Source organism: Tupaia chinensis, unplaced genomic scaffold (assembly GCF_000334495.1).
Source record: "Tupaia chinensis unplaced genomic scaffold, TupChi_1.0 Scaffold000002_1, whole genome shotgun sequence".
Taxonomy (NCBI): domain Eukaryota; kingdom Metazoa; phylum Chordata; class Mammalia; order Scandentia; family Tupaiidae; genus Tupaia; species Tupaia belangeri.
The window spans coordinates 5,903,477-5,927,324 of NW_006159428.1; the positions used below are offsets into that span (position 1 = coordinate 5,903,477).

At 39.7% G+C, this 23,848-nt stretch overlaps 1 protein-coding gene across 4 annotated transcripts in view; it reads right to left on the reverse strand.

Annotated features, from left to right (window-relative positions):
- Positions 1–23,848, reverse strand: part of STAU2 (staufen double-stranded RNA binding protein 2) — a 375,847-nt gene that overhangs the window by 321,143 nt on the left and 30,856 nt on the right. For 3 of the 4 annotated variants that reach the window (XM_014589776.2, XM_014589754.2, XM_014589817.2), the window contains exon 3: positions 13,829–13,959. The exons of the other annotated variant lie outside the window; for it this stretch is intronic. In XM_014589776.2, the coding sequence (XP_014445262.1) occupies positions 13,829–13,942 (114 nt within the window). In that variant the 5' untranslated portion in view covers positions 13,943–13,959. The remainder of the gene's footprint in view (positions 1–13,828; positions 13,960–23,848) is intronic. 4 annotated transcript variants of the gene reach the window in all.

The window sequence follows — 23,848 nt, forward strand, 5'->3', positions numbered from 1 at the left end:
TTAATAGTTTTAAGAAAGAATTTTGGAGACCTACTGTTTATGAGCCAAGTCTGGCTCCACCATTTATTACGTGTAACATGGGGAAGTAATTATTCTCCCTAACTCAGTTTTCTCACCCTTCATGGAACAGGGCTAATAAGAACATAGGATAGTTGTAAAACTTAAAACAAAATTATGTTAATTGATATATTTGAAAAGGAAGAGTCTGTCAAACTGGATAAAAAAGCAAAATTCAACTACATGCTTCATATATAAAAAATACATTCCAAATGTAGAGGCATGTAATAATTTAAAAGTAACAGAAAAATATGGCATGCTAGCGTAAATCAATGAAAACTAAGAATGGTTATGTTAATAACAGACAAAGCGGATTTCCGAGTAAATACTATTACTGGTGGTAATGAAAGTTATTTCGCAAGGATAGCAGAGCCAATTAATCAAGAATCTTAAACATTTAGGAACCTAATTAACATGGCTTTAAAGTAAATGAAGCAAAATCTGAAGGAAATACAAAATAAAATAGAGGGGACCAGCAGTTAGCGTAATGGTTATGTCGTTGGACTCCCACGTAGTCCACCGCAGTTCGCGTCCTGGACCTGGTGGCTTAAAACTCACACCGGGCGCATGTGTATGCGTGCCCAAGATCCCGAGAAGAGAATGGAGGAGAAGGGATTGTGGCGTGGCCATCCCCCCTGGAGGGTGATTTCTCGCTTTCTCTCTGTCTCTGTCTGTCTGTCTGGCGAGCGCACGCACCCTATCGCAAAAACCTCTAAAAAAAAAAGAAAATAGAGATCCCATAATTCATGTCAGAGATTTAATACCTCCTCTCAATAACTGATATACATAAGCAGAAAATCAAAGAACATAGTAGACTGAACAAGAGTATCAACCAACAGAATCTGATTGACATTTTTAGAACACTCCAACCCAGAAAAGTAGAATCTATATTTGTTCTCAATCTCACAGAACATTTACCAAAATAGACCATATTCCAAGCCATAAAACAAGCCTCAATAAATACAAAAGAGTCAAGTCATGCAAAGGATATTCTATGACCAAAACAGAGTAAAATTATAAACCAAGAGCAGAAAGATCTCTGGAAAATCCCCAAGTATCTGAAAACTAAATACATTTCGGAATAATCCTTGGGTTAAAGAAGAAATCAAAAAGGAAACTATAAAGTATTTGTGTGGCATAATATTATGGAAGAAAAGTTAAGAATTATAAAGCATCTAAAATTTATTAGGTTCTCAGAAATGCACATGTAAAGAATCTACTATACTAGTCATAACTTCTTTAAAAAATGTAAAAGGTATTTTTCCAGACTAAGTGAGTTTAAGCTATGAATTAACCTGCAAGTTTTGTTAAAATGTCATAAGCACTGGTTGTGTAAGATACTAGTTCTGGTTGTTCAGGGAATATAAACATAACTGATAAGAGAAGCTATAAACAAAGAATTGCTTATGTCGAAAGTAACACGTAGGTCCCAGCAGGTGGTAGATTCCCATGTGGCAATCAGACCCAGTGGCTTGAAATTTCTAATGGGTGTGTGTGCATGCATGCTCAAAATCCCAAGAGGAGAATGGAGGAGAAGGAACTGTGTCACGGCCATCTCTCCTGAGGGGTGATTTCTCGCTTTCTGTCTCTCTTTTTCTCCATCTCTCTGGAGTGCTCATGTGCCCCATAGCAAAAATCTCTAAAAAAAAAAAAAAAAAAAGAAAAAGAAAGAAACAACATGACAACCAAAGTTAACTCTTCTTTAAACTCTTATAACCCTCACTTCTCCCCTTTCTCTTTCTATAAAATTAACCATGGGAGACAACCAGGTGGCATGGTAGTTAAGGCACTGGACTCCCACATGGCCAACTACGGTTCAAGTCCCAAACCTGGTGGCTTGCTTTCTCACTTTCCCTCTCTGTCTCTTCTTTGGTCAAATTAAAACTTATAATAATAAACTGGGACCACCAGATGGCAAAACAATTATGTCACTGGACTCCCACACAGTCAACCGCGGTTCAAGTTCCAGACCTGGTAGCTTGAAATTTGCACTGGGCGCATGTGTGTGCATGCCCAAAAATCCTGAGAGGAGAATGGAAGAGAAAGGATTGCAGTGTGGCCATCTTCCTTGGGGAGGTGATTTCTTGTTTTCTGTCTCTCTGTCTCTTCAGCAAGTATACATGCCCTATAGCAAAAATCTCTTTTAAAAAAATAATAATAATTAATTAATTAATTAATTAGGTTTTTTATAAATGAACCTTGGGAACCAGCAGTTGGCTAATAGCTGTGTCGCTAGACTCCCATGTAAGTGACCGCAGTTCAGGTCCCGGACCGAGTGGTTTAAACTTAGGCTGGAGACATGTGCATACATGCCCAAGATCTCAAGAGGAGAATGGAGGAGAAGGGATTACGGTGGGGCCATCCTTCTCCCCCAGGGGGTGATTTCTCGCTTTCTGTCTTTCTGGAAAGCGCACACGCCCTATAGCAAAAACCTCTCAAAAAAAAAAAAAAAATGAACCTTGGACTTCACCATTTTGGAGACACTCGCTACCAATAACTGAGGCTTTGTTCTGTTACTGGATGGGGAAACTGGGCTGCACTGTGTGAACTACTCAGTTCTCTGGGTTCTCAGGCATCTACGGTTAGAGACCCATCCTGAGATGAAGAATAAAGCCACAAACACAAATAAGGAAGGAAAGAGAACTGTGTGATTAAAAAGTAAAGATTTTAACAGAAAAATACACCTACTCCTAAAAGGCATGGGCAGGCAGCTGCCTGAGGACAACTGTACCAGAAATAGGATTAGGGGTTGCTTTTACAGTGGGGTCTTGTAGTGAATATTTAGGAAGGAAGGTCTGCATTGTAGCCTGCTCCTTTGTTTGAATTCACAGGCTTTTTGCTGTGCTTGAGTTCTTCTCATCATGTAAGGGAATCTGATTGCCCAGTTACACATGCCCAGTATGGACTTAGATGGTCTGAGCATCCCATAGGGATTATTCTGCCCGTATCAGTTTACTGCTCTGAGTTGGAGGTAGGATGTTGACCAAGCGTCCCTGCGGGAAGAGCAAGAGGGAAGACAGCAACCTTCCCTAAGTTCTTTGAAAAAAAGCTTAGATAATAAAAAAGTTTTTTAGTGAGATAAGCTTTCTTTCCCTGCACCCAAGTACAATTACATCCCCTGCTCAGCTGTGATTGATGAGGCAGACGTCCTTCTGCCATTATCTCAGGGCTGCCTGCTCATATCTGGCCATCTCCCCACGACAGTTCCTCCAGATGGCTGGCCTCACAGTTTGGGCTTGAATAAACCTTCTCATTCATTAAATTAACTTTGGTGGGACCTTTTCTATTTTAGGCTGACAACATGAGAAATTTCACCTGTCACAGGGTCAAACTCTTACAATTTCCTGATGGGGTGTCTTTTGTTATTCATAATGAATCCCTTTGATAACTCCAGAGTTTATCCTCATGAGGGTACTTAGGGTGAGGCCTCTAGAAAACCTCAGAAAAGTCTGTCACCAGAAAGACCAAATTATTTACAATCAGATGGCTGGATCAGACCCATCCTTTCTCCTGGGGAAGGTGTAGGGGGCTGGACATGAAGCTCTACAAGAACTTTTGAGGGACCAGCCTATGTGTGGCACAGTGGTTCAAATTGGATATATCCCACATGGTCAATCCTGCAGTTCAAGTCCTGGACACAGCAGCTTGAGAAACATGCCAGGCACATGCCCCAAATCCTGACAGGTAGGAGAAATGAAGAAGATATTATAGCATGACCATTTGCCCATGGGGGTGGGGGAATGGCCTCTTTCTCTGTCTCCCTCTCTCTCTGGCAAGCATCCCTGTCCTCTGACAAATTGAGAGGAAAAAAAAAAAAAGACTTCAGCAAGAGCAAATGAGCTTCCAGGCTGCTAAATGCCCAGAGGTGCTAGGAGGATAGCGTGCCCAGAAAGGGCATGGAAGCTACAAGCCTTCTCCCAATACCCAGCCCTAACCTCCTCTTCTTCTGCCTTTTCCTTCGTATGCTTTGTAATACCCTTTATAATAAGTCAGTAAACTGAAGCAAATTGCTTTCCTTAGTTCTGTCAGCCATCCTAGCAAAGAAACAGAACCTAGTGAGGAAGTAGAGGTGATAACCTACTACTTGGGCCTGGTGTCTGAAGTGCAGGCAGTCTTGTAGGACTGAGCCTTCAATCTGTGGGATCTGCCACTATGTCCATGTAGACAATGTCATAATTAAACGGAATTATAAGATACCCAAGTGTTATCCCTTGGAGAATTGGCTGATGTGGGAAAAAAAACACACACACACATCTGGTTACACAAGTATTTTGTGTTGAGTTTGAGAGCAGACAGAAAAATGTTTGGTTTTTTAATTCTTATAATTTTAAAATAAATAAAAATGAAAATATAAGATCTCAGAAGATGCCACTAAAACAATAACTAGGAGAAATTTATGGCCCTAAATGTTCATAGTGGAAAAGAAGAAAGCTCTCAAACTCAAAACAGAAAAAAAGTAAAATAATAAAGATCAAAGGAGATGCTAATAAAATAGAAAACAAAAAAAAGAGAGAGAGAAGTAAGTAAGACTAAAAGCTTGTTACTTGAAAATAGTCAATAAAATTGATAAAGCTCTAACCAGACTAATTATGGAAAAAGTTAAAACACAAATTACTAAAATCAGGAATAAGAGGTGACATCACTACAGATTCTACAAATACTAAGGTGATAATAAGAGAGTATTTTTTTAACAATTTCATGCGAATAAACTCAGTTACTTGAATTCCTTGAAAGACACAAATTAACCAAAGCTCATCAAGAAGAAACAGGTAACCTGAATAGCCATATATGTCTGTTAAAGAAATAGAACATATAGTTAGAAAACCTTTCCACAAAAAAAAAAAAACCTGCAGATCCAAATAGTTCAACAGTAAATCCTGTCAAATATTTAAGAAAGAAAGAATACCAGTTTTCAAAAACTTCCCAAAAGTTGAAAGAGGAGGAGCACTACCCAACTTATTATTCTATGAACTCAGCATTTCCCTGATGACAAAATCAGAATAAGATATTGTTAGGGAATATAGAGTAAAGCAAAACCAAACTATAGACCAACATCGTTCATGAAAATAAAGTATGAATTCCTAAAAGAAAATTAACAACATATATCAGCATAGAAAGAAGATAATACATTATAACTATATTTCAGAAATGCAGGGTAGGGACCAGCAGTTGGTGTAATGGCTATGTCGTTAGACTCCCATGTAGTCGACCACAGTTCAAGTCCTGGACCTGGTGGCTCAAACTCACGCCGGGCGTGTGTACATGGTGTGCCCAAGATCCCAAGATAAGAATGGAGGAGAAGGAATTGCAGCGTGGCCGTCCCTCCTGGGGGTGAATTCTCACTTTCTATCTCTCTCTCTCTTTCTGGAGAGCACACGCATCTTATAGCAAAAATCTCTCAAAAAAGAAAAAAAAATGCAGGGTAAATTTTATTGACATTTAAAACTCAATCAATTTAATCTCAGTCAAGAGATTAAAAGTAGAAAAACCATATGACCAGGTATAGCAGCAGATGGTATGGTGATTGGAGTGCTGGATTCCACACAGTTAACCACAGTTCGAGTTCCGTACCTGGTGGTTTGCTTTCTCACTTTCCTTCTCTCTGTCTCTGTCTCTTTCTCTCTAGTCAAATTTATTAAAATTATGAATAAATAAAATTAAATAAGTAATTATTTTAAAAAAAAAAAAAGAAAAACTGTATGACCATGTCAATCAACATTAAAGAATCACATAACAAAAAAGCAGTATCTATGGGACCAGCAGTTAGCATAATGGCTATGTCACTGGACTCCCACGTAGTCGACCGCAGTTCGAGTCCCGGACCCGGTGACTTAAACTCACGCCGGGCACGTGTGCGTGCGTGCCCAAGATCCCGAGAGGAGAATGGAGGAGAAGGGATTGCAGCATGGCCATCCCCCCTGGGGGGTGATTTCTTGCTTTCTCTCTCTGTCTGTCTGGCAAGCGCACACGCCCTATGGCAAAAACCTCTTAAAAAAAAAAAAAAGCAGTATCTATTTATATTAAAAACTCTACACATGGGACTAGTAGTTGGCATAATGGCTATGTCACTGGACTCCCAAGTAACCAACCACAGTTTGAGTCCCAGATCCGGTGGTTTAATCTCATGCCGCGCACGGGTGTGTGCCCAAGATCCCGAGAGGAGAATGGAGAAGGGACTGTGGCATGGCCATCCTGCCTTGGGGGGGGGGGGGGGGGGGAGTGGGGGTGACTTCTCATTTTCTGTCTTTGTCTCTTTGGCAAGTGCATGTGCACCTAAATCTCTTAAAAAAAAAAAAAAGACCTGGAATTCTTTCAACAAATATTTAGAAACACATCCTTCTTTGAATTATAACGTAAGATTTAGGCCAAGTTCTTAAAAGGAAACATGATATGGACCAGCAGATGACATAATGGTTATGTCGCTGGACTCCCACAGTTGACCACAGTTTGAATTCCAGACCCGGTGGCTTGACATTCATGCCAGGGGTGTGTGTGTGTGTGTGTGCCCAAAATCCCAAGAAGAGAGTGAAGAAGAAAGGACTGCGGTGTGGCCATCCCCTCCTGGGGGGTGATTTCTTGCTTTCTCTCTATCTCTCTGGTGAGCACATGCAACCTACAGCAAAAATCCCTCTCAAAAAAAAAGAAAGAAAGAATGAATGAATGAATGAATGAAAGAAAGCATGATAACAGTGAGCATTTCTTTGAAAGGATAAGCATCATACTTACTGTCTTTCAATGTACAGTCATGTGTCATACAATGTCTTGGTCAATGGACCACACATACAAGGTCTCATAAAGAGCACATAGGCTAGGGACCAGCAGTTAGCATAATGGCTATGTCGCTGGACTCCCATGTAGTCGACCGTGGTTCGAGTCCCGGACCCGGTGGCTTAAACTCACGCCGGGCGCATGTGCGTGCATGCCCAAGATCCCAAGAGGAGAATGGAGGAGAAGGGATTGTGGCGTAGCCATCCCCCCATGGGGTGATTTCTCGCTTTCTGTCTCTCTGTCTCTGTCTGGCGAGCACACGTGCCCTATAGCAAAAACCTCTCAAAAAAAAAAAAAAAAAAAGAGCACATAGGCTATAGGCTATGTCACATAATCTAGGTATGTAGTTGGCTATACCACCTACGTCTGTGTATGTACTCTGTAATGTTCACACAATGACGAAATCTCCTACCACCACATTTCTCAGAACAGATCCCTGCCATTATACAACACATGACTACATAAGCCAAATTCTCCTAACACATCCTAGTTTGCTGCTTTCAATTTGTATGTGAGAACATACAATTCTAGGCCAGCTAGTGGTAGTTCAGGTAGCTGAATCATACATACATGGCCAACTCCATGGTTCAAGTCCCAGACCCAGTAGCTTGAAAAATACACCAGGTCAGGACCAGTAGTTGGCGTAATGGCTATGTTCACTGAATTCCCATGTATTCGACAGCGGTTCGAGTCCCAGACCCAGTGGCTTAAACTCACACCACGCACATGTGCGTACATGCCCAAGATCCTGAGAGGAGAATGGAGGAGAAGGGATTGTGGCGTGGCCATCCCCTCTAGGGGGTGATTTCTCGCTTTCTGTCTCTCTGTCTCTTTCTGGCAAGCTCATGTGCCCTATAGCAAAAAAAACTCTCCAAAAAAAAGAAAAACACACCAGGTAAATGTATATGCCCAAAAATCCCAAAAGGAAAGAGAAATGGAGGAGATTGCAGCCAGATCATGTCCCATGGGAGATTCTATCTCTTGTTCTCTCTCTCTCTATGGTGAACATGTACACCCTCTAGCAAATCTTTTAAAAATTACCCTATTTCATTACTCATCTTTACTTTTAATCTATAGAGCAATGTCAAGAACATTTAAAAGAACTATTTGAAATACCAAAAATCCTACTGCCAAAATATTAATAGCAGTCTGTCACAAAGTCCTAAAACACTTCTTTAATAATAATGATGGGGCCAGGAGGTGACATGGTAGCTAAAGTGTTGGATTCCCACATGGCTGACCACAGTTTGAGTCCCAGACCCAAAGGCTTGAAAATCACACCAGGCGCATATGAATGCATGCCAAAAATCCCACTGTGGGATGATTTCTCATTTTCCCCTTTCTGTCAAGTACACACACCAAATGACAAAAATCTAAACAATACTAATAATGATGATAATAATTTGATACACTCGCAATAAGTAAATTCAAAGTAAAACATTATTAAAGCATAATAACTGAAGTAAAGTCAAGAAATAAAATGTTTGATAAAGAAATACTCTTTTAGGTTTTTTTAAAGAGATTTTTGCCTTACGGCAAGTGTGCTCACCAGAGAGAAAGAAAGAGACAGAGACAGTGAGAGGGAAAGTGAAAAAAATCATCTCCCAGGGCAGATGGCCATACCACAATCCCTTCTCCTCCATTCTCCTCCCAGAATTCTGGGCAACCACACACATACACCCAGCATGATTTTCAAGCCACCAGGTCCAGGACTCAAACTGTGGTCAGCCATGTGGGAGTACAACAACGTAACCATGTAACCACTATGCCATCTGGTAGTCCCACAGATACATATTCTTAGAGGCATAGTTTGGAAATGAGAAAAGAGCAACAGTAGTGACATGGCCACCCACCCCCCCAGGGGGTGATTTCTCGCTTTCTCTCTGTCTGTTCAGCAAGCACACACACCCTACAGCAAAAATGTCTTGTGGGGGGGGGGGAGGAGCAACAATAAAGTTATCAAGCATTTTTCTTCTTCTTAAGTTCATTATCCATTAATATATTCAGAACAATGGAAAAAAACAATATGAACAAGAGACCCACTTCAAATAAAGTCTCCATAGGGGATAAATTTAGTTCTGCTTTTCTTTTCCTTTCTAATAGTTTTTTTTTTTATTATTTTTATTTTTGTTGTTGCTGCTTTTCAGGTGCATGAGAGAAACACAAGGCCTGGTCATACTACAATCTCCTTTCCCCATTTGACCAGTTCACCAGGATCCTCGGCACACATGCACATACGTGGTGTATTTTGGACCAAGAGGGCTGGGGATTGAAACCCTAGTTGGCATGTGGCTTCCAGCTCTGCACTGCGGCTTACAACTGAGAGTACCAGAAAAGCTGAGCCTGGTTCTTTTTTCTAGGTACACTGTTTTACCTTTATATGTTACTGAAATTACAGGGAGAGGAAAAAAAAAACCTTTAGACCTCTCGCCCCTTTATGTTTCAGAAAATCTCACTTGTTGATAGAGGTAACTCAGTTTTTCATGGTTTATTCGCTCATTCATCAACAGTCACTTACTCATTGGCTACTATGTGTGCCATTCTAGTCAGGAAATATAGCACTGACCTAACAACAATAAAACTCCACACTCACAGAGTTTACATTACAGCTAGGGGACATAAACAGTCAAATATGGGACCAGCAGATGGCACAACAGTTACATTTCTGGACTGCCACACAGCCTACCACAGTTCGAGTCCTGGACCCAGCAACTTGAAACTCACTCCAGGCACATGTGTATGCGTGCCCAAAATTTGAAGAAGAGAATGGAGGAGAAGAGATCACGGCACAGCCATCCCCCAGGGGACAATTTTTCGCTTTCTGTCTCTCTCTCTGACAAGCACATGTGCCGTATAGCAAAAATCTCTCTGTAAAAAAAAATTAAAGTGGTGTGATTGAGAAAAAGATGTGTATTACAGAGATCAGGTATTCAGTTTACATGTGCTCTGCTTAAGATGTAGTATCGGACAACCAAGTAAAGATGATCAGTAGTCAGTTAAATATATAGTAGTCATGGGGGGCCAGCAGGTGGCACGGTGGTTAAGGTGCTGGACACTCCCACATGGTCAACCACAGTTCAAGTCCTGGACCTGGTGGCTTGCTTTCTCACTTTCCTTCTCTCTCTCTCTCTCTCTCTCTCTCTCTCCCCACCCTCTCTCTCTGGTCAAATTAAAATAAATGAATGAATAAATAAAGAATAATTCTTTAAAATATATCTATATCTATGATTCCACTCTTCATGATTTCAGTTATCAGAGGCTAACTATAGTCCAAAAATAGGTTATTATAGTAAGGTACAACAAGGTATTCTGGGAAAGAGAGAGAGACTACAGTCACATACCTTTTATGATAATATATGGATACAATTGTTCTATTTAAACATTATTATTAATCTCTTACTGTGCTTAGTGTATCAATTAAACTTTTATCATAGGTATGTGTGTTTGGAAAAAAGAAACAGAATTCATACAGAGTGCACTACCAACCACTGCTGGAAGCAGTCAGTGAGGGTCTTGGAATGTGCCCCACATGCATACAAAGGAGCTACCACACAATTCTACAGTGTAAGGAAGAGCTCTGAGCTGGAGGCACAAATTTGAACACTGTCGGCATGCAGATGCTATTTAAAGTATGAGGCTACATGATATCACTAGGGAGTAAGTCAAGACAGAAAGAAGAGGCCCAATATGTGAACCCTGGGGCTCTACAGCGTTAAAAGGTCTCTACAACATCAAAGGGGGGGGTACTAAAGAAACCTTAAAAATGTGGCCCCTGAGATCATTGGAAAAACAGAGAACAAAGTGTCATGGAAGCCAAATAAGCAAAGCATTTCAACGTGGACTGATCACCTGCACCGAATATCGCTGACAGGGCAAGTAAGGTCAGGATTGGGAATCAAGCCTGGTATCAAACAAGGTTGCTGGTGACCGTCCTTGGGCCAATTCTGAATGGTGGAAGTGATGGGAGGAAATCCTGACTAAGGGAGAAAGGGAAGATTTAGAAAAAGTTAGTACAGACAATTCTTTCAGGGAGTTTCGCTGTAAAGGGGAGGAGAAATGAGGTTAAAAATGGAGAAGGATGGGAAGCCAAGAGTTTTTTTCTGTTTTTTTGTTTTTAATGAGAAAAATAATAGCATGTCTATAGAATGATGGAAATGAGCCACTCAAAGAGAATACTAACAACACAACCAAGAAGGGGAGTAAGATAAAAGAGCAGGCTAAGTGAAGTTGGAGAAATGGCCTTGATGAATAAAGTAAAAGGGGCTGGGATATAGCACACAAAGAGAGAGGGTTGGCCTCTAGAGGCAGTTCTTCCATAATTCAGAAGGGAAGGCAAAGTTCAGATTAGGGGTTGGATTTTGGTAAGTATTTCCAACAAAGATGCAAGAAAGTCGAGGGCATATTTATGTAAGTAGTACAGAATCAAAGCTGGTAAGGAGCTAGGTGAGGACTGAGAGAAGTGAGGAATTATAAAAGGCAGTAGAGGGACCAGCAGTTAGCATAATGGCTATGTCGCTGGACTCTCATGTAGTCGACCACAGTTCGAGTCCCAGACCTAGTGGCTTAAACTCACGCCGCGCACGTGTGCATGCGTGCCCAAGATCCCAAGAAGAGAATGAAGGAGAAGGGATTGCAGCATGGCCATACCCCCCAGAGGGGGTGGTGGTGATTTTTCGCTTTCTATCTCACTGTCTCTGTCTTTCTGGAGAGCACACGCACCCTACACAAAAACCTCTCCGAAAAAAAGGCCATAAAATTCACTTACCGCATGGAAGAACTGTTGATGTTAAGTCACCAGAGAATGATGTAGAAAATTAGGAAGTTAAGTGTCAGAGATGAATGCTTGAAATTGAAATTATAGAGGGTCTCACAAGTACTGATAATAAGGTCAAGACTGTGATTACAGGAATGAACGACTGGAAGTGTGGAGGGGAGGATAATTAGAGAAACTCAAAGAACTGGAAAGCCAACATGGAAGAACTCATCTATTCAGATATTGAAATCACCAAAAATTTAGATAGAGAAATATAGAAAAGAGTGAAAGCAGGCCATAAGAAATGTGATGGAGGGACCAGCAGTTAGCGTAATGGCTATGTCGCTGGACTCCCACGTAGTCGACTGTGGTTCGGTGGCTTAAAACTCACACCAGGCACGTGTGCATGCATGCCCAAGATCCCAAGAGGAGAATGGAGGAGAAGGGATTGCAGTGTGGCCATCCCCTCTGGGGGGTGATTTCTCGCTTTCTATCTCTCTGTCTCTGTCTGTCTGGCTGGCGAGCGCACACGCCATATGGCAAAAACCTCTCCAAAAAAAAGGAAAGAAATATGATGGAATCATCCAAAGGTCAGGAAAAGACTATCCTGAGGGGATGTGAGAGGTTGGCCTAATAATATGAAATTCAAAACTGGGAAATTATCTCACAGAACTCCTGGAATTGGCAACAAGGAATAGAGAAGGACAAATACTAGGAGAGCCCAAAAAATGTAGAAAAATAAAATGTGTTTCTTAAATAAACTCCATCTAGCACAAAAGTAATGATCACTATATTATCACCAAACTACAACATAGTAATGACGACACCTGAGAACTCCGGGTCCTGCTGGAGGCCCAGTAGGGGCTCACGGAAGATTTTGAAAAGGTTTCAAACAGATGATACGTGAGCTGAGTGTTCAAAAATGATTTAATGGCAAAAAAGACCTTCAAGGCCCAAAGACTCTGTAACACAGGCAAGGGCAAAGACATGTGAAAAGAACATGAACCATTCTAAAAAGCACAAACTGGTCAATGTGATTAAGGGTGTGAAGAAGTTGAGAAAGAGTCAGGTTATATGGCTGACAGGTAGACCAAGGCCACAACAACTTTCTCCACTAATGCAAGAATAAGAGATATTATGAACTGATTAAACAGTTGCCAATAAATTCTCTATAAAAGCCTTTATTCAGGAACAAAACTAATAGATTTCAATTCCATCATATTTTCCTTACTTTGAGGGAAAGTCTACCAAATAATCAAATAATTGAAAAGTCAGTCGCTTTATGAAAATTAACCATCTCTCGAGCCAGCAGATGGCATGGTGGTTAAGGTGCTGGAATTCCCACCTGGCCGACTGCAGTTCGAGTTCTGAACCTGGTGGCTTGCTTCTCTCTCTCTCTCTCTCTCTCTCTCTCTCTCTGTCTTTCTATATATATATATATATATATATATATATATATATAAATTGCTTCCATATTGTAAATAATGATTAGTATCATTAGCTCTAAAATCCAAGATTTAAAATATACTAAGAGAAAATTAAACACAACTGAGTTTTCTTAAAAAACTGAAATGAACAGACTTCAGACACTCACGTACTACTTGTAGATTTCTTTGTAACATGTACACACATGAACATGCATATGTGCATGTAATTATATATAACCATGTATGTAAACATATGTATGTGTATGTGGATATATAGAAATACAAATTGCTTTTCCATTTAAAATAATAACATTATAAGTAAATGCATAGATAACAATAATACTGGTATATGCAACTTTTTTAAATGATTTCTCTTAGAACTAGACATCACATTGGAAAGGATGTCTCACCGTTGCTATATTGGTTCTGTCTCTATTTTCCTTCAGCAGTTGTGACTAATGGAAAGAGCACTACACTTGGAAGCCAAAGGACACATATTCAAGTGTTGAAACTGACTCTTACAAACTATTAAGGAAGTCACAACTTTCTGGTTCCTAAGTTCTTAATTTACAAAATGGAAATTCAAGGTCTATATTTCATAAGGTTTGGTTATGGTTTTTGTGAAGTGCAGCATCTTAAAGAGCTTCATAAACCAAAATGAGCTACAAAATTGTTTACGAACTTCAAAATATTATTAACATAGAATTAAAAAGCCCTCAGGACATCCACCACCCCCACTCTAAAAAACAGAGCAAATGAAAGCCTAAGATACAAATGTGATAGTTTCATAAGTACGTCTCACCACCTCTCTTCATAACCTTACCTTCGAGTGAGCAGGCCCTCTTTCATTCAGGAGTTTATACTGGGGTTGGACTCTATTGAAACGGGCTAACTCATTTACCAGACACATTGGAGTTTTCTCTTTAGGGTTTGCCATTTTATCTTGGAGAGAAGCTGTAAATAAAAAGGCTGTAAAGTTTTTGTGAAGAATGACTTTACAAAATGGAAGAAAAACTAGTTTTGATTTTTTTAAGATCAAAGTTAGATTTATATTTGGATTAAATTATTTTCATGAACTTTTTTTAATTCAAATCATCTGTCTTCCATTACATGCAACGAAATATGTATCACATTTTAAACAAAATTAACTTTTTTTCTAAGTACCTAAGTCACTCTCTGTATTTACATATAGTAATAGCATGCTTAAAGATTTTAAAATAAGATTTTAATAATTTTGAATTACCTATAAAATGTCCTTCCTCTCAAAAAATTTAACCAGAAACACATAAGCCTCTTGATTCTTACTCTAAAGCTAAATTCTGTCTACCTTTCTTATCCTCTCATCTTGATTATTTTCCTTCTCCTTTTGATGCAGCATGTTAGTAGCAAAAGCACTAAACCTGGAAATCAAGTCCAGCTCTTCCAACTGATACTTTTTGTATTCCTAAACAAATTAAACTCCCTTTTCATTTTTTAAAGAAAGTCTGAAAGAAGCAAAAAGAATAATTTAACAAATGCCCATGTATCTATCACTCAGAACTGAGATTGTTAACATCTTCCATGTTTACATTGAGTCTTCTTTAAACTTTTTTTAAAAGCAGTTATTAAATTTCAGTTAAGTACCCATTAGCTTTTCCATAGACTATCCAGAGAATATATCCCTCTAGAATGTTTTAAAATATATATGCATACATATATTTTTATGAAAAAATACATCATCTTGGTATATGGTTTTACATTTATATAAATAGTATTACAGTAAATATATCATGTTCACGATTTATTATTTTCACCTATCATAATATTGCAGCCGGTATTTTTATCCACTCCTTCACTGAGAGATATTTAGGTGGTTTCCAACTCTTCTTTTTTTTTTTTTAATTTTGCCAGAAGGCACATTAGCTTACCAGAGAGAAAGAGAGAGAAACAATTCAAGAAAGCAACCTTCATGGGACATGGTCACACTGGAAACCCTTCTTCCACTTCTCCTTTCAGGATTTTGGGCGTGCATGCACAAGCACACTGTATGTTTTTCAAGCCACCGGATCTGGGATTCAGACTGCAAAGTCAGCAAACCACTTTAACTACCACGGGCTGGCCCCAATTCTTCTGTCTTACTCACTAAAACACATTGCCAAACAGCCCTCAGAATGACTGTACTAAATTATCTTCCTTTGGCCATATAAGAATTACCGTTTCTCTTCAGCTTGAAAACATGGGCGTAGGGTCAGCTATTTTAATTTTTGGTAATCTGATGTTGAATGAATGGCATCTCATTAGTGTTCTCTAGGTATTTTTCCCCCAATATTTTAATCTGTGTTTCCAGATTACTATTAAGACTAACCATCTGCCCTAATAAGTCTTCTGGATTTCTTCTTCTAAGAATTGCTCTGTCTTCTTTTTTATTATTTATCTATTATTGTTAGCGATCTTTCCTTTTATAGTTTGTCCTTTTTAATGCCTTGTTTAAGAAACCCTTCCCTAACCTTCAAGGTCTTTATGATTTTACTTAAACTTACTAAGCCTTCTAACTTTCTGTAAAATGAGGGTAAGAAATTGATCCTACTTAATTCACAGGCTGGTAGGAGGTTAGGATTTTAAAACACAATAGGATGGGGGCCAGCAAGTGGCATGGTGAAGACACTGGACTCCCAAATGGCCAATTGTGGTTCAAGTCCCTGGATCCAGAGGCTTGAAATTCACAACAGATGTCTATGTATACATCCCCATGATCCCAGGAGCAGAATGGAGGAGAAGGGATTGATGGTCATCACCAGGAGGAGTGGGAGAAATTTCTCACTTTCCCTCTCACTGTCTCTCTCTAGCGTGCACAGACATCCCATGGCTAAAACAAAACAAAACAAAACAAACAAACAAAATGCATGGGATGAATGGTTTTATAAACTATACTGCAAAAATAAGGTAATACAGTTTCAGAATATTTTCCTAATACTATATTAAGTAAATTTATCCTGTATATTTCTAAGATAGGAACAAAGTTTAAAAAATGGGAGCAGATAAAGGGGATAGACCATCTGCCTATGTGGCTACATGAAAAAATTGGTCAGGGCAGAAAATTTCCTGCCAAAGGTAATATAAGTAGGAGATTAGTAAGATGTCTAGCTGATTAAGGCACATTTTATATAGTCAATGAGATGAATCAGTGGGCCTAGCCACATTTGATAAAGCCAATAAGAAACATCAATGGGCCCAGCAACGTTTGATAAAGCCAATGAGATAAATCAATGGGTCCAGCAACGTTTGATACAGCCAGTGAGATAAATCAATGGGCCATGTTTGACAGAGTCAACCAGCCATGTTAGGGCCAATGAGATGAGAACCAGTGAGCCCAGCCAATGATCAACTGACATGATCTAGAAAAAATTATAATCCTCACAGACTGTAACTGCTGGGCCCTAGAGCCACTCTCCCTCTCTCCCCACTGACCTGCTCCTACCTCTTGGGAGTGTACTTTTGCTTTTACTCAAAAAACTATTCTTTGCTTTCATTTTTGGCATGTTTTGTTCAGTTCTTTGAAACACCAAGAGGCTGGACATCACTGAAGTCAACCCACAAACCTTACTTTGTTTCATTTACAGATCCATTTAACTGCTTTTTAGTTTTTCTTCTATCTCCCATTAGGCAGTGTCAAAAATTACTTGAAAATATAAGAACAAAACCTGGGGCCAGCAGGTGGCATGGTAGTTAAGGGCACTGGACTCCCATATGGCCGACCATGGTTCAAGTCCTGGACCTCATGGTCTGGTTTCTCACTTTCCCCCCCCCTATCTCTCTCTTTCTCTCTCTCTCTCTCTCTCTCTCTCTCTCAAATTAAAAATTATAAAATTAAATAAAATATTCTTTAAAAAAAGAATCTAAGTATAAAGCATGCAAGTGGATTATTTTCTGCTCAAACTATAGTGACAACATATGGAGACTACAGTAAAATAAATGAAAATGACTAGTTTTAAGAACTTCATCTACAAATTTTCTACAGCATTAGCTTAAAAATAATAGTCTTTTACATTTCTAATATTCCTCAGTGGCCCAGTAATTTAGTACAATGAGTTGAACATGATTATTGTGATTAAGAAACCATTTCACAAGAAAACGATATAAATACCTAGCAGGGCATTAAGTAGAAAGAAAATCTAAGCAACCAATTATAGGACTAATACAGCTGACAGTTAATTCTACAATTAAACTATTCTAAGTGACTTGCAAACCCAAAAAGAAAATCTTATTAATTATTACCTTTTGGGATAATACATAAAAGACAATGAAATCAAGAGAGGTTTGAGGACATTTGCATTTTACTTACACCATTATATATCTGGAAAGGTCCTCTTTAATTCATAAAGTCAGTCATAGAAAATTAAATGTGACTTAAGACTAAAATGATTTTTTCTTTTTTTGCCATAGGGCCCATGTGTTCATGGAGAAAGACAGAGGGAAAGTGAGAAATCACTCTCGGGGGAATGGCTATGCTGCAATCCCTTCTCATTCTTCTCTTCGGACTTTGGGCATGCACACCTGGCGTGATTTTCAAGCCTCCAGGTCCAGGAATTGAACTGTGGTCATCCATGAGAGAATCCATTGCCTTAACTATCACACCTCAGCTGGGCCCAGATTTTGGTTCTTGTATACTGTGTTGTGAAACACTCAAGTGCAACAGATCACACAGCTATTTGACTATCAAAAAGCAAAACCAAAAGCAAATGACAATTTGTTGGGAACCAGCAGTTAGCGTAATGGCTATGTCGCTGGACTCCCACGTAGTCGACCGCAGTTCGCGTCCCAGACCCGGTGGCTTAAAACTCACACCGGGCGCATGTGCGTGCATGCCCAAGATCCTGAGAGGAGAATGGAGGAGAAGGGATTGCGGCGTGACCATCCCCCCCTGGGGGTGATTTCTCACTTTCTGTCTCTCTGTCTCTCTCTGTCTGTCTGGCGAGTGCACACACCCTATAGCAAAAACCTTCCCCCCACCCAAAAAAAGAAATTGTTAAAGTCTGGTAAAAATTAGCCAATTTTGCATAATGCTGACATAGCTACTATTATACTATTACTGTCAATATTCATAATTCAGTAATGCACCTTCATCTGTTAATGATACAAAAAATATTACGAGCATATCAAGCATTATGTGAAAATTTTACAGCATGAACATTTTAATAGCATAAGTTTTAAATACATTAAAAATTAGTTAAAATGGTATATTTATGGTTATGTGAACCCTGCTTGGTAAGAAAACCTGATCTAAGGAAAAGTGCTAACTAATAACATGGCATAGAACTTATATTCCATTAAATTTGACTCCTTGTTTCATAAAAGTAATATGAATTCAATAAAACATTTTAATGTGCGACTGAAGTTTTGGTGTAAGAGGTTTATAAGATTGTACTTTGATAAAGTTTCATAATTTAAAATACAAACATTTATAGCTGACAAATTAAAAAACAATTAGACATGGTTTTAATGTTTTCTTTTTTTGTTTTCTTTTTTTTTGGGGGGGGAGAGGTTTTTGCTATAGGGCGCGTGTGCTCGCCAGACAAAGAGAGACAGAGAGACAGAAAGCGACAAATCACCCCCCGGGGGGATGGCCACACTGCAATCCCTTCTCCTCTGTTCTCCTCTTGGGATCCTGGGCACACACGCACACGCGCCCGGCGTGAGTTTCAAGCCTCCAGGTCCGGGACGCGAACCGCGGTCGATCACATGGGAGTTCAGCGACATAGCCATTACGCTAACTGCTGGTCCCTATGTTTTCTTTTTTCTAAAGGCAGGATCTCAGTATGCTGTAGTTCTCCTTTTTCAGTCTCTGAAGTAACTGGGGCCACAGGTGTTTATCACCATGCCTGGCTTTTAAGGTGAGTCAGGAATCAAACCTGGACCTTCCATGTGAACTCAGCCTGTCAAGCAGCAACATCTATAAGTACACACTACCATGGCTGGACCTGCAATATTTTCTTTTATAAACTTTATAAAACGTTATTTTTGTTCTTTTTTGGTTTTTTTTCTAGTTTTTACTACAGGGCATGTATACTCGCCAGAGAGAAAGAGAGAGAGAGGGAAAGTGAGAAATTACCACTCAGGGCAAAGGCCTCCCACAATCCCTTCTCCTCCATTTTCCTCTCAGGGTTTTGAGCATGACACACACACGAACGCACCAGGTGTGATTTTCAAGCTGCCAGGTCCAGGACTCAAACCACACAGTCAACTATGTGAGATCCAGCCACCTTAATGGCTACCCCACCAGGGAGCCCTTTTGTTTTAATTTTAATGAAAGAAAAAGAGAGAAAGAAGCATTTTGACAGTCTTTCGAAGTCAGAATGCTCCTTCCTCAGCCTCCAAGTTAGGACTACCAGCATAGGCCACCACACCTGACCTATTTAAGCTGGGCCAGGAAGGAAGCACAAGCCCTACGTGTGGCCTCTGCCTCAGGCACCAGCACTCTACTACTCGAACTACTATGTCTGGATCCTATACACAAGAGACTTTTAAAAATTTGTTGAAAAACGAAATTAAAGTATAAGCTTATTTTGGTGCAAAAAAATTTGAAGTCCATGTGTAGTTTTTTTTCATAATACATATTATTCATAAACTTTCTGAAAGCTCTCATATAACTTTTTAGAAGAATCCATAATCCAAAACTGAGAGCCAGCAGGTAGAACAGAGGTTAAGGCAGCTGAATCCCACATGGCTGGCTGCCCAGTTCAAATCCTAAACCCACTGGTTTGTAAAACACACTGGGCACATGTGCATGTATGCCCAAAATCCTGAAAGGAGAAGGGATTGCTGTATGGACATCCCCTATGGGGAGTGTTTCCTCACTTTCCCTCATTTCTCCAAAGAGTTTGTGCACCCCATAGTAAACTAAAAAAATAAGAATAATAATAAAATATTTTTTTAATTCGATTTTAACTTTTTTTAATTTTTATAAATGAGACATATAATGTTACCTTGGTATACATTTTCAAGGCCTAAAAATGTCATCGCTGACAATATTTTGAAGTAGGCTTCAGGTCAATATGGGGGCTTAAGTACCAGAAGCCTACCTAAAAGTATATAAAGCTGGGACAGCCAGCTCTATAGGTTAGTGTTTAAGAGAGCCAGATTCCACAAGGCCAGTTTTGATCCCAAATCCAGTGGCTTGAAAGACATGCTGGGTATGTGTGCATGCATGCCCAAAACTCTCAGTAGGATGGTGAAAAGGAGAAGGGACTGCAGTATGACTATACTCCATTATGGGTGTGTTTTTATACATGCTATCTGGCAATTAAAAAAAATTAATAAGTAAGTGAAGTTAATGATAAAGGATTTCACAATCCAAGACTCTGCCATCTGGAGAGAGCAAACATCACAATAGTTAAAAGACTGTTTTGGATATGTCTGCCACTTACTGATATATGTGACCTTGAAAAAGTACTTAAATCTTGGGACCAGCAGTGGCATAGGGTTACACTACTGGACTCCCACGTAGTCGAATGTGGTCAGAGTCCTAGACCCAGTGGCTTCAAACTCATGCCAAGCACGTGTGCGTACATGCCCAAAATCCCGAGAGAAGAATAGAAGAGAAGGGACTGTGGCATGATCAACCCTCTGGGGGTGATTTCTCACTCTCTGTCTCTCTGGTGAGCACACGTGCCCTATAGCAAAAATCTCTCTCAAAAACAAAAAAAAAGGTACTTAAATCTCACTTTTTTTCTGAACAGTAAAATAGAGGTAATAGCTGTTATTTCATTGGATGGCTGCATAGATTGATTGAGATGATACAGATCCTGTTAACAAGATTAAGAATTTATTATTATTCTCATTATAAACAACTTTTTGTTAAAACACCTTACTGTCAAATATTAAAACAATGATTTCACTTTTTAAAGTGTTATTTTATCTAACTTTATTTATTATTATTTTCCAGTCTAAACAGAGAGACAGAGAAAGAAAGAGAAAGTGAGAAAGGAAGTCACCAAGTCTGAGACTTGAACTGCAGTCAGCCACGTGGGAGTCCAGTGCCTTTAACTATCACATTACCTGCCAGTCCCATGATTTTATAAACTGCATTTCATGGTGCTCTAAGTAAAAATATTCTGAGTTAAAATATTCTGTTAGGAGAACTAGCAGATGGCATAAAGGTTATGTTGCTAGATTCCCACATAGTTGACTGCAGTTCGAGTCCCATACCCAGCAGGTTAAACTCACACCAGGTCCATGTGTGTGCATGCCTAGAATCCCAAAAGGAGAATGGAGCAGAAGGGATTATGGAATCACCATCCTACCTGGGGGTGGGGTGGCAGGGATTTCTTGCTTTCTGTTTTTCTGTCTCTTCAGTGAGTGCATGCACCGTTTAACAAAAATCTCTCTTAAAAAAAATGCTCTGTTAGGATAAATTGATTTTATTCACATAAATGCATTTCTTTAGTATTCTCTGAAAAGTCTGCATTTTTAATTTTTCCATTGACTTCCATAATTTTGTTTCTACTGTAAAATTCTCCAAGTGTGATACTGAGCCAGGAGAAAGGTAGAAAATAAAAGCAAGAAAGTAGACTAGAGCATCTACCTATGTGGCTAGATTTAAAAAAAAAAAAAGGGCAGAAAATTCCCTGCCCAAGATAATCTAGGCAGGAGATTACTGAGAAATGTCTAGCTGATCAAGCACATTTGACATTGCCAATAAGAAATCAGTGGGTTCAGCCACATTTGATAGAGACAATGAGATAAGAACAATCAGTGGGCCCAGCCAATGATCACCCAGCATGGCCTAGATTAAGAAATTATAAATTTCAGGGCCGGTAGGTGGTGTGGTGGTTAAGGGCACTGGACTCCCACATGTTCAGCTGCAGTTCAAGTCACAGATGGCTTGCTTTCTCTCTCTCTCTCTCTCTCTCTCTCTCTCTGTCCCTCTTGGGTCAAATTAAAATAAATAAATAAATGAAGTTAAATAAAATCATCCTTTTTTAAAAAAATTATAAACCTCACAGAATGTAACTGCTGGGACCTTTGAGTCTCTCTTTGTCCACTCAGGCCCACTCCGACTTCTCAGGAGTATACTATCGCTGTTCTTTTACTTACATAAATTCCCTTTTCCTCTCACTATAGGCATGCTTCATTCAATTCTTTGTCCAAAAACACCAAGAACCTGGATATCATCACAGAAGCCACCTGACAGCGCTATGAGTCATTGACGCGTTCTCCTACGGGTGTCAATGTTATCAGAGGGGAAGCTGGGGAGTGCTGTGATGGCATCTTGGTTCTCGGGCCCAGATCTCTACGATTAAAGACGTGTCCTGTGATACAAAGGAAGCCAGACCCTTGAGGAAACTATGAATAACTGAAGTTTTACTCAGTACACTCAGGAGAGGCCAGAGTAGACAAGTCGCCAGGGGACAACTGCACCCAGAACCGGGTTCAGTATTACTGTCATGGTGGGACCTTGTCATGGATATTTAAGAGGGGAGGGCTATCACTACAGCCTGCTCGATCATTCGTTTTTTTACACGTTTTGCTGCACTTGTGCACTTTTTGCCTGATGATGGGAACTCAAGTGCCTAGCAGGGAAGTTCTATGCATGCCAGAGTGGACTTTGAAGGTATGAGTGTGTACACAGCAACTATTTTGCCCATCCTGGTCTGACACCTCCAGAGGAAGGTAAAACGCTGGTCAGACAGCTGGGAGGGTATCTGATGGGAACATGCACTGTTGCAGGAGGGGAAGAAAGTTATGTTCTCCAGGTCCTCTAATGGCAGTTTAGGCAGTAAAAGGCAGATAACCTAGCCCTACTGGCTCAGGGGTCTGGCTGTGACCCGAAGATGAGTGATGTGCCGTCACCCTGACCGCTGCAGTCTCAGGACTTCCTGCTCATATCTGACTACCTGCAACATGAGGAAATATGCTATCTTCATTGATATGAAATTTGTTTACATATGCCAATAGCTCACCATAACTCTGATAAGAAACAGTAATAATATATTTATAACAACAATATCTGCATATGAAACATGGATTCCTTAGGCAAAGGGATATGAATAGGTAGATTTTAAGTCGTGATTACGGACTAGCAGATGGAGTAATGGTTATGTCACTGGACTCCCACATAGTCAGTACTAATCTCTGACTGAGCAGCTTAAAACTCACACCAGGGAGCCGGCAGATGGCGCGGTGGTTAAGAGCGCTAGATTCCCACTTGGTCGACTGCAGTTCGAGTCCCAGATCTGAAGGCTTACTTCTTCATTTTCCCTCTCTCTCTTTCTCTCTCTCTCTCTGGTCAATTTTAAATAAATAAATAAAGATAAATAAAATAATTATTAAAAAAAAAAAAAACTCACAACAGATATGTGTGTGTGCATGCCCAAAATCTCAAGAGAAGAATGGAAGAGAAGGGACTGTGGCATGGCCATCCCCCCTCAGGGGGATGATTTCTCATTTTCTGTCTGTCTGGTGAGCACATGTGCCCTAAAGCAAAAATCTCTCTCAAAATAAATAAATAAATAAATAAATGGATTAGTTGAGCAAAGTATGTAAGAAAAGAGGACAAGAGAAAGTCCAAGCTGTTCAAAATGCAGGGAAAGGCACCCCATTGTAGACAAATGTGAATAGACAACTAGCATGGAAGGAAATAGCAGGAAACAAAATTATCTACCTGAAACTCAATAAAACATTTTAAAAGGTTCCTGTACAAGAATTTAGAGTAACAAACATTTTTAGGGTACTTATATTCCAGCCAGAACTGTTGCTAATAGAGTCAGCCTACCTTATCCGGAATGGCAAATCTCTTTACCGAAGAATCTGATTCATCTAGGATCCTAAAAATGATTTGGACAGTTTCTATGTCTGTCTTGACTCC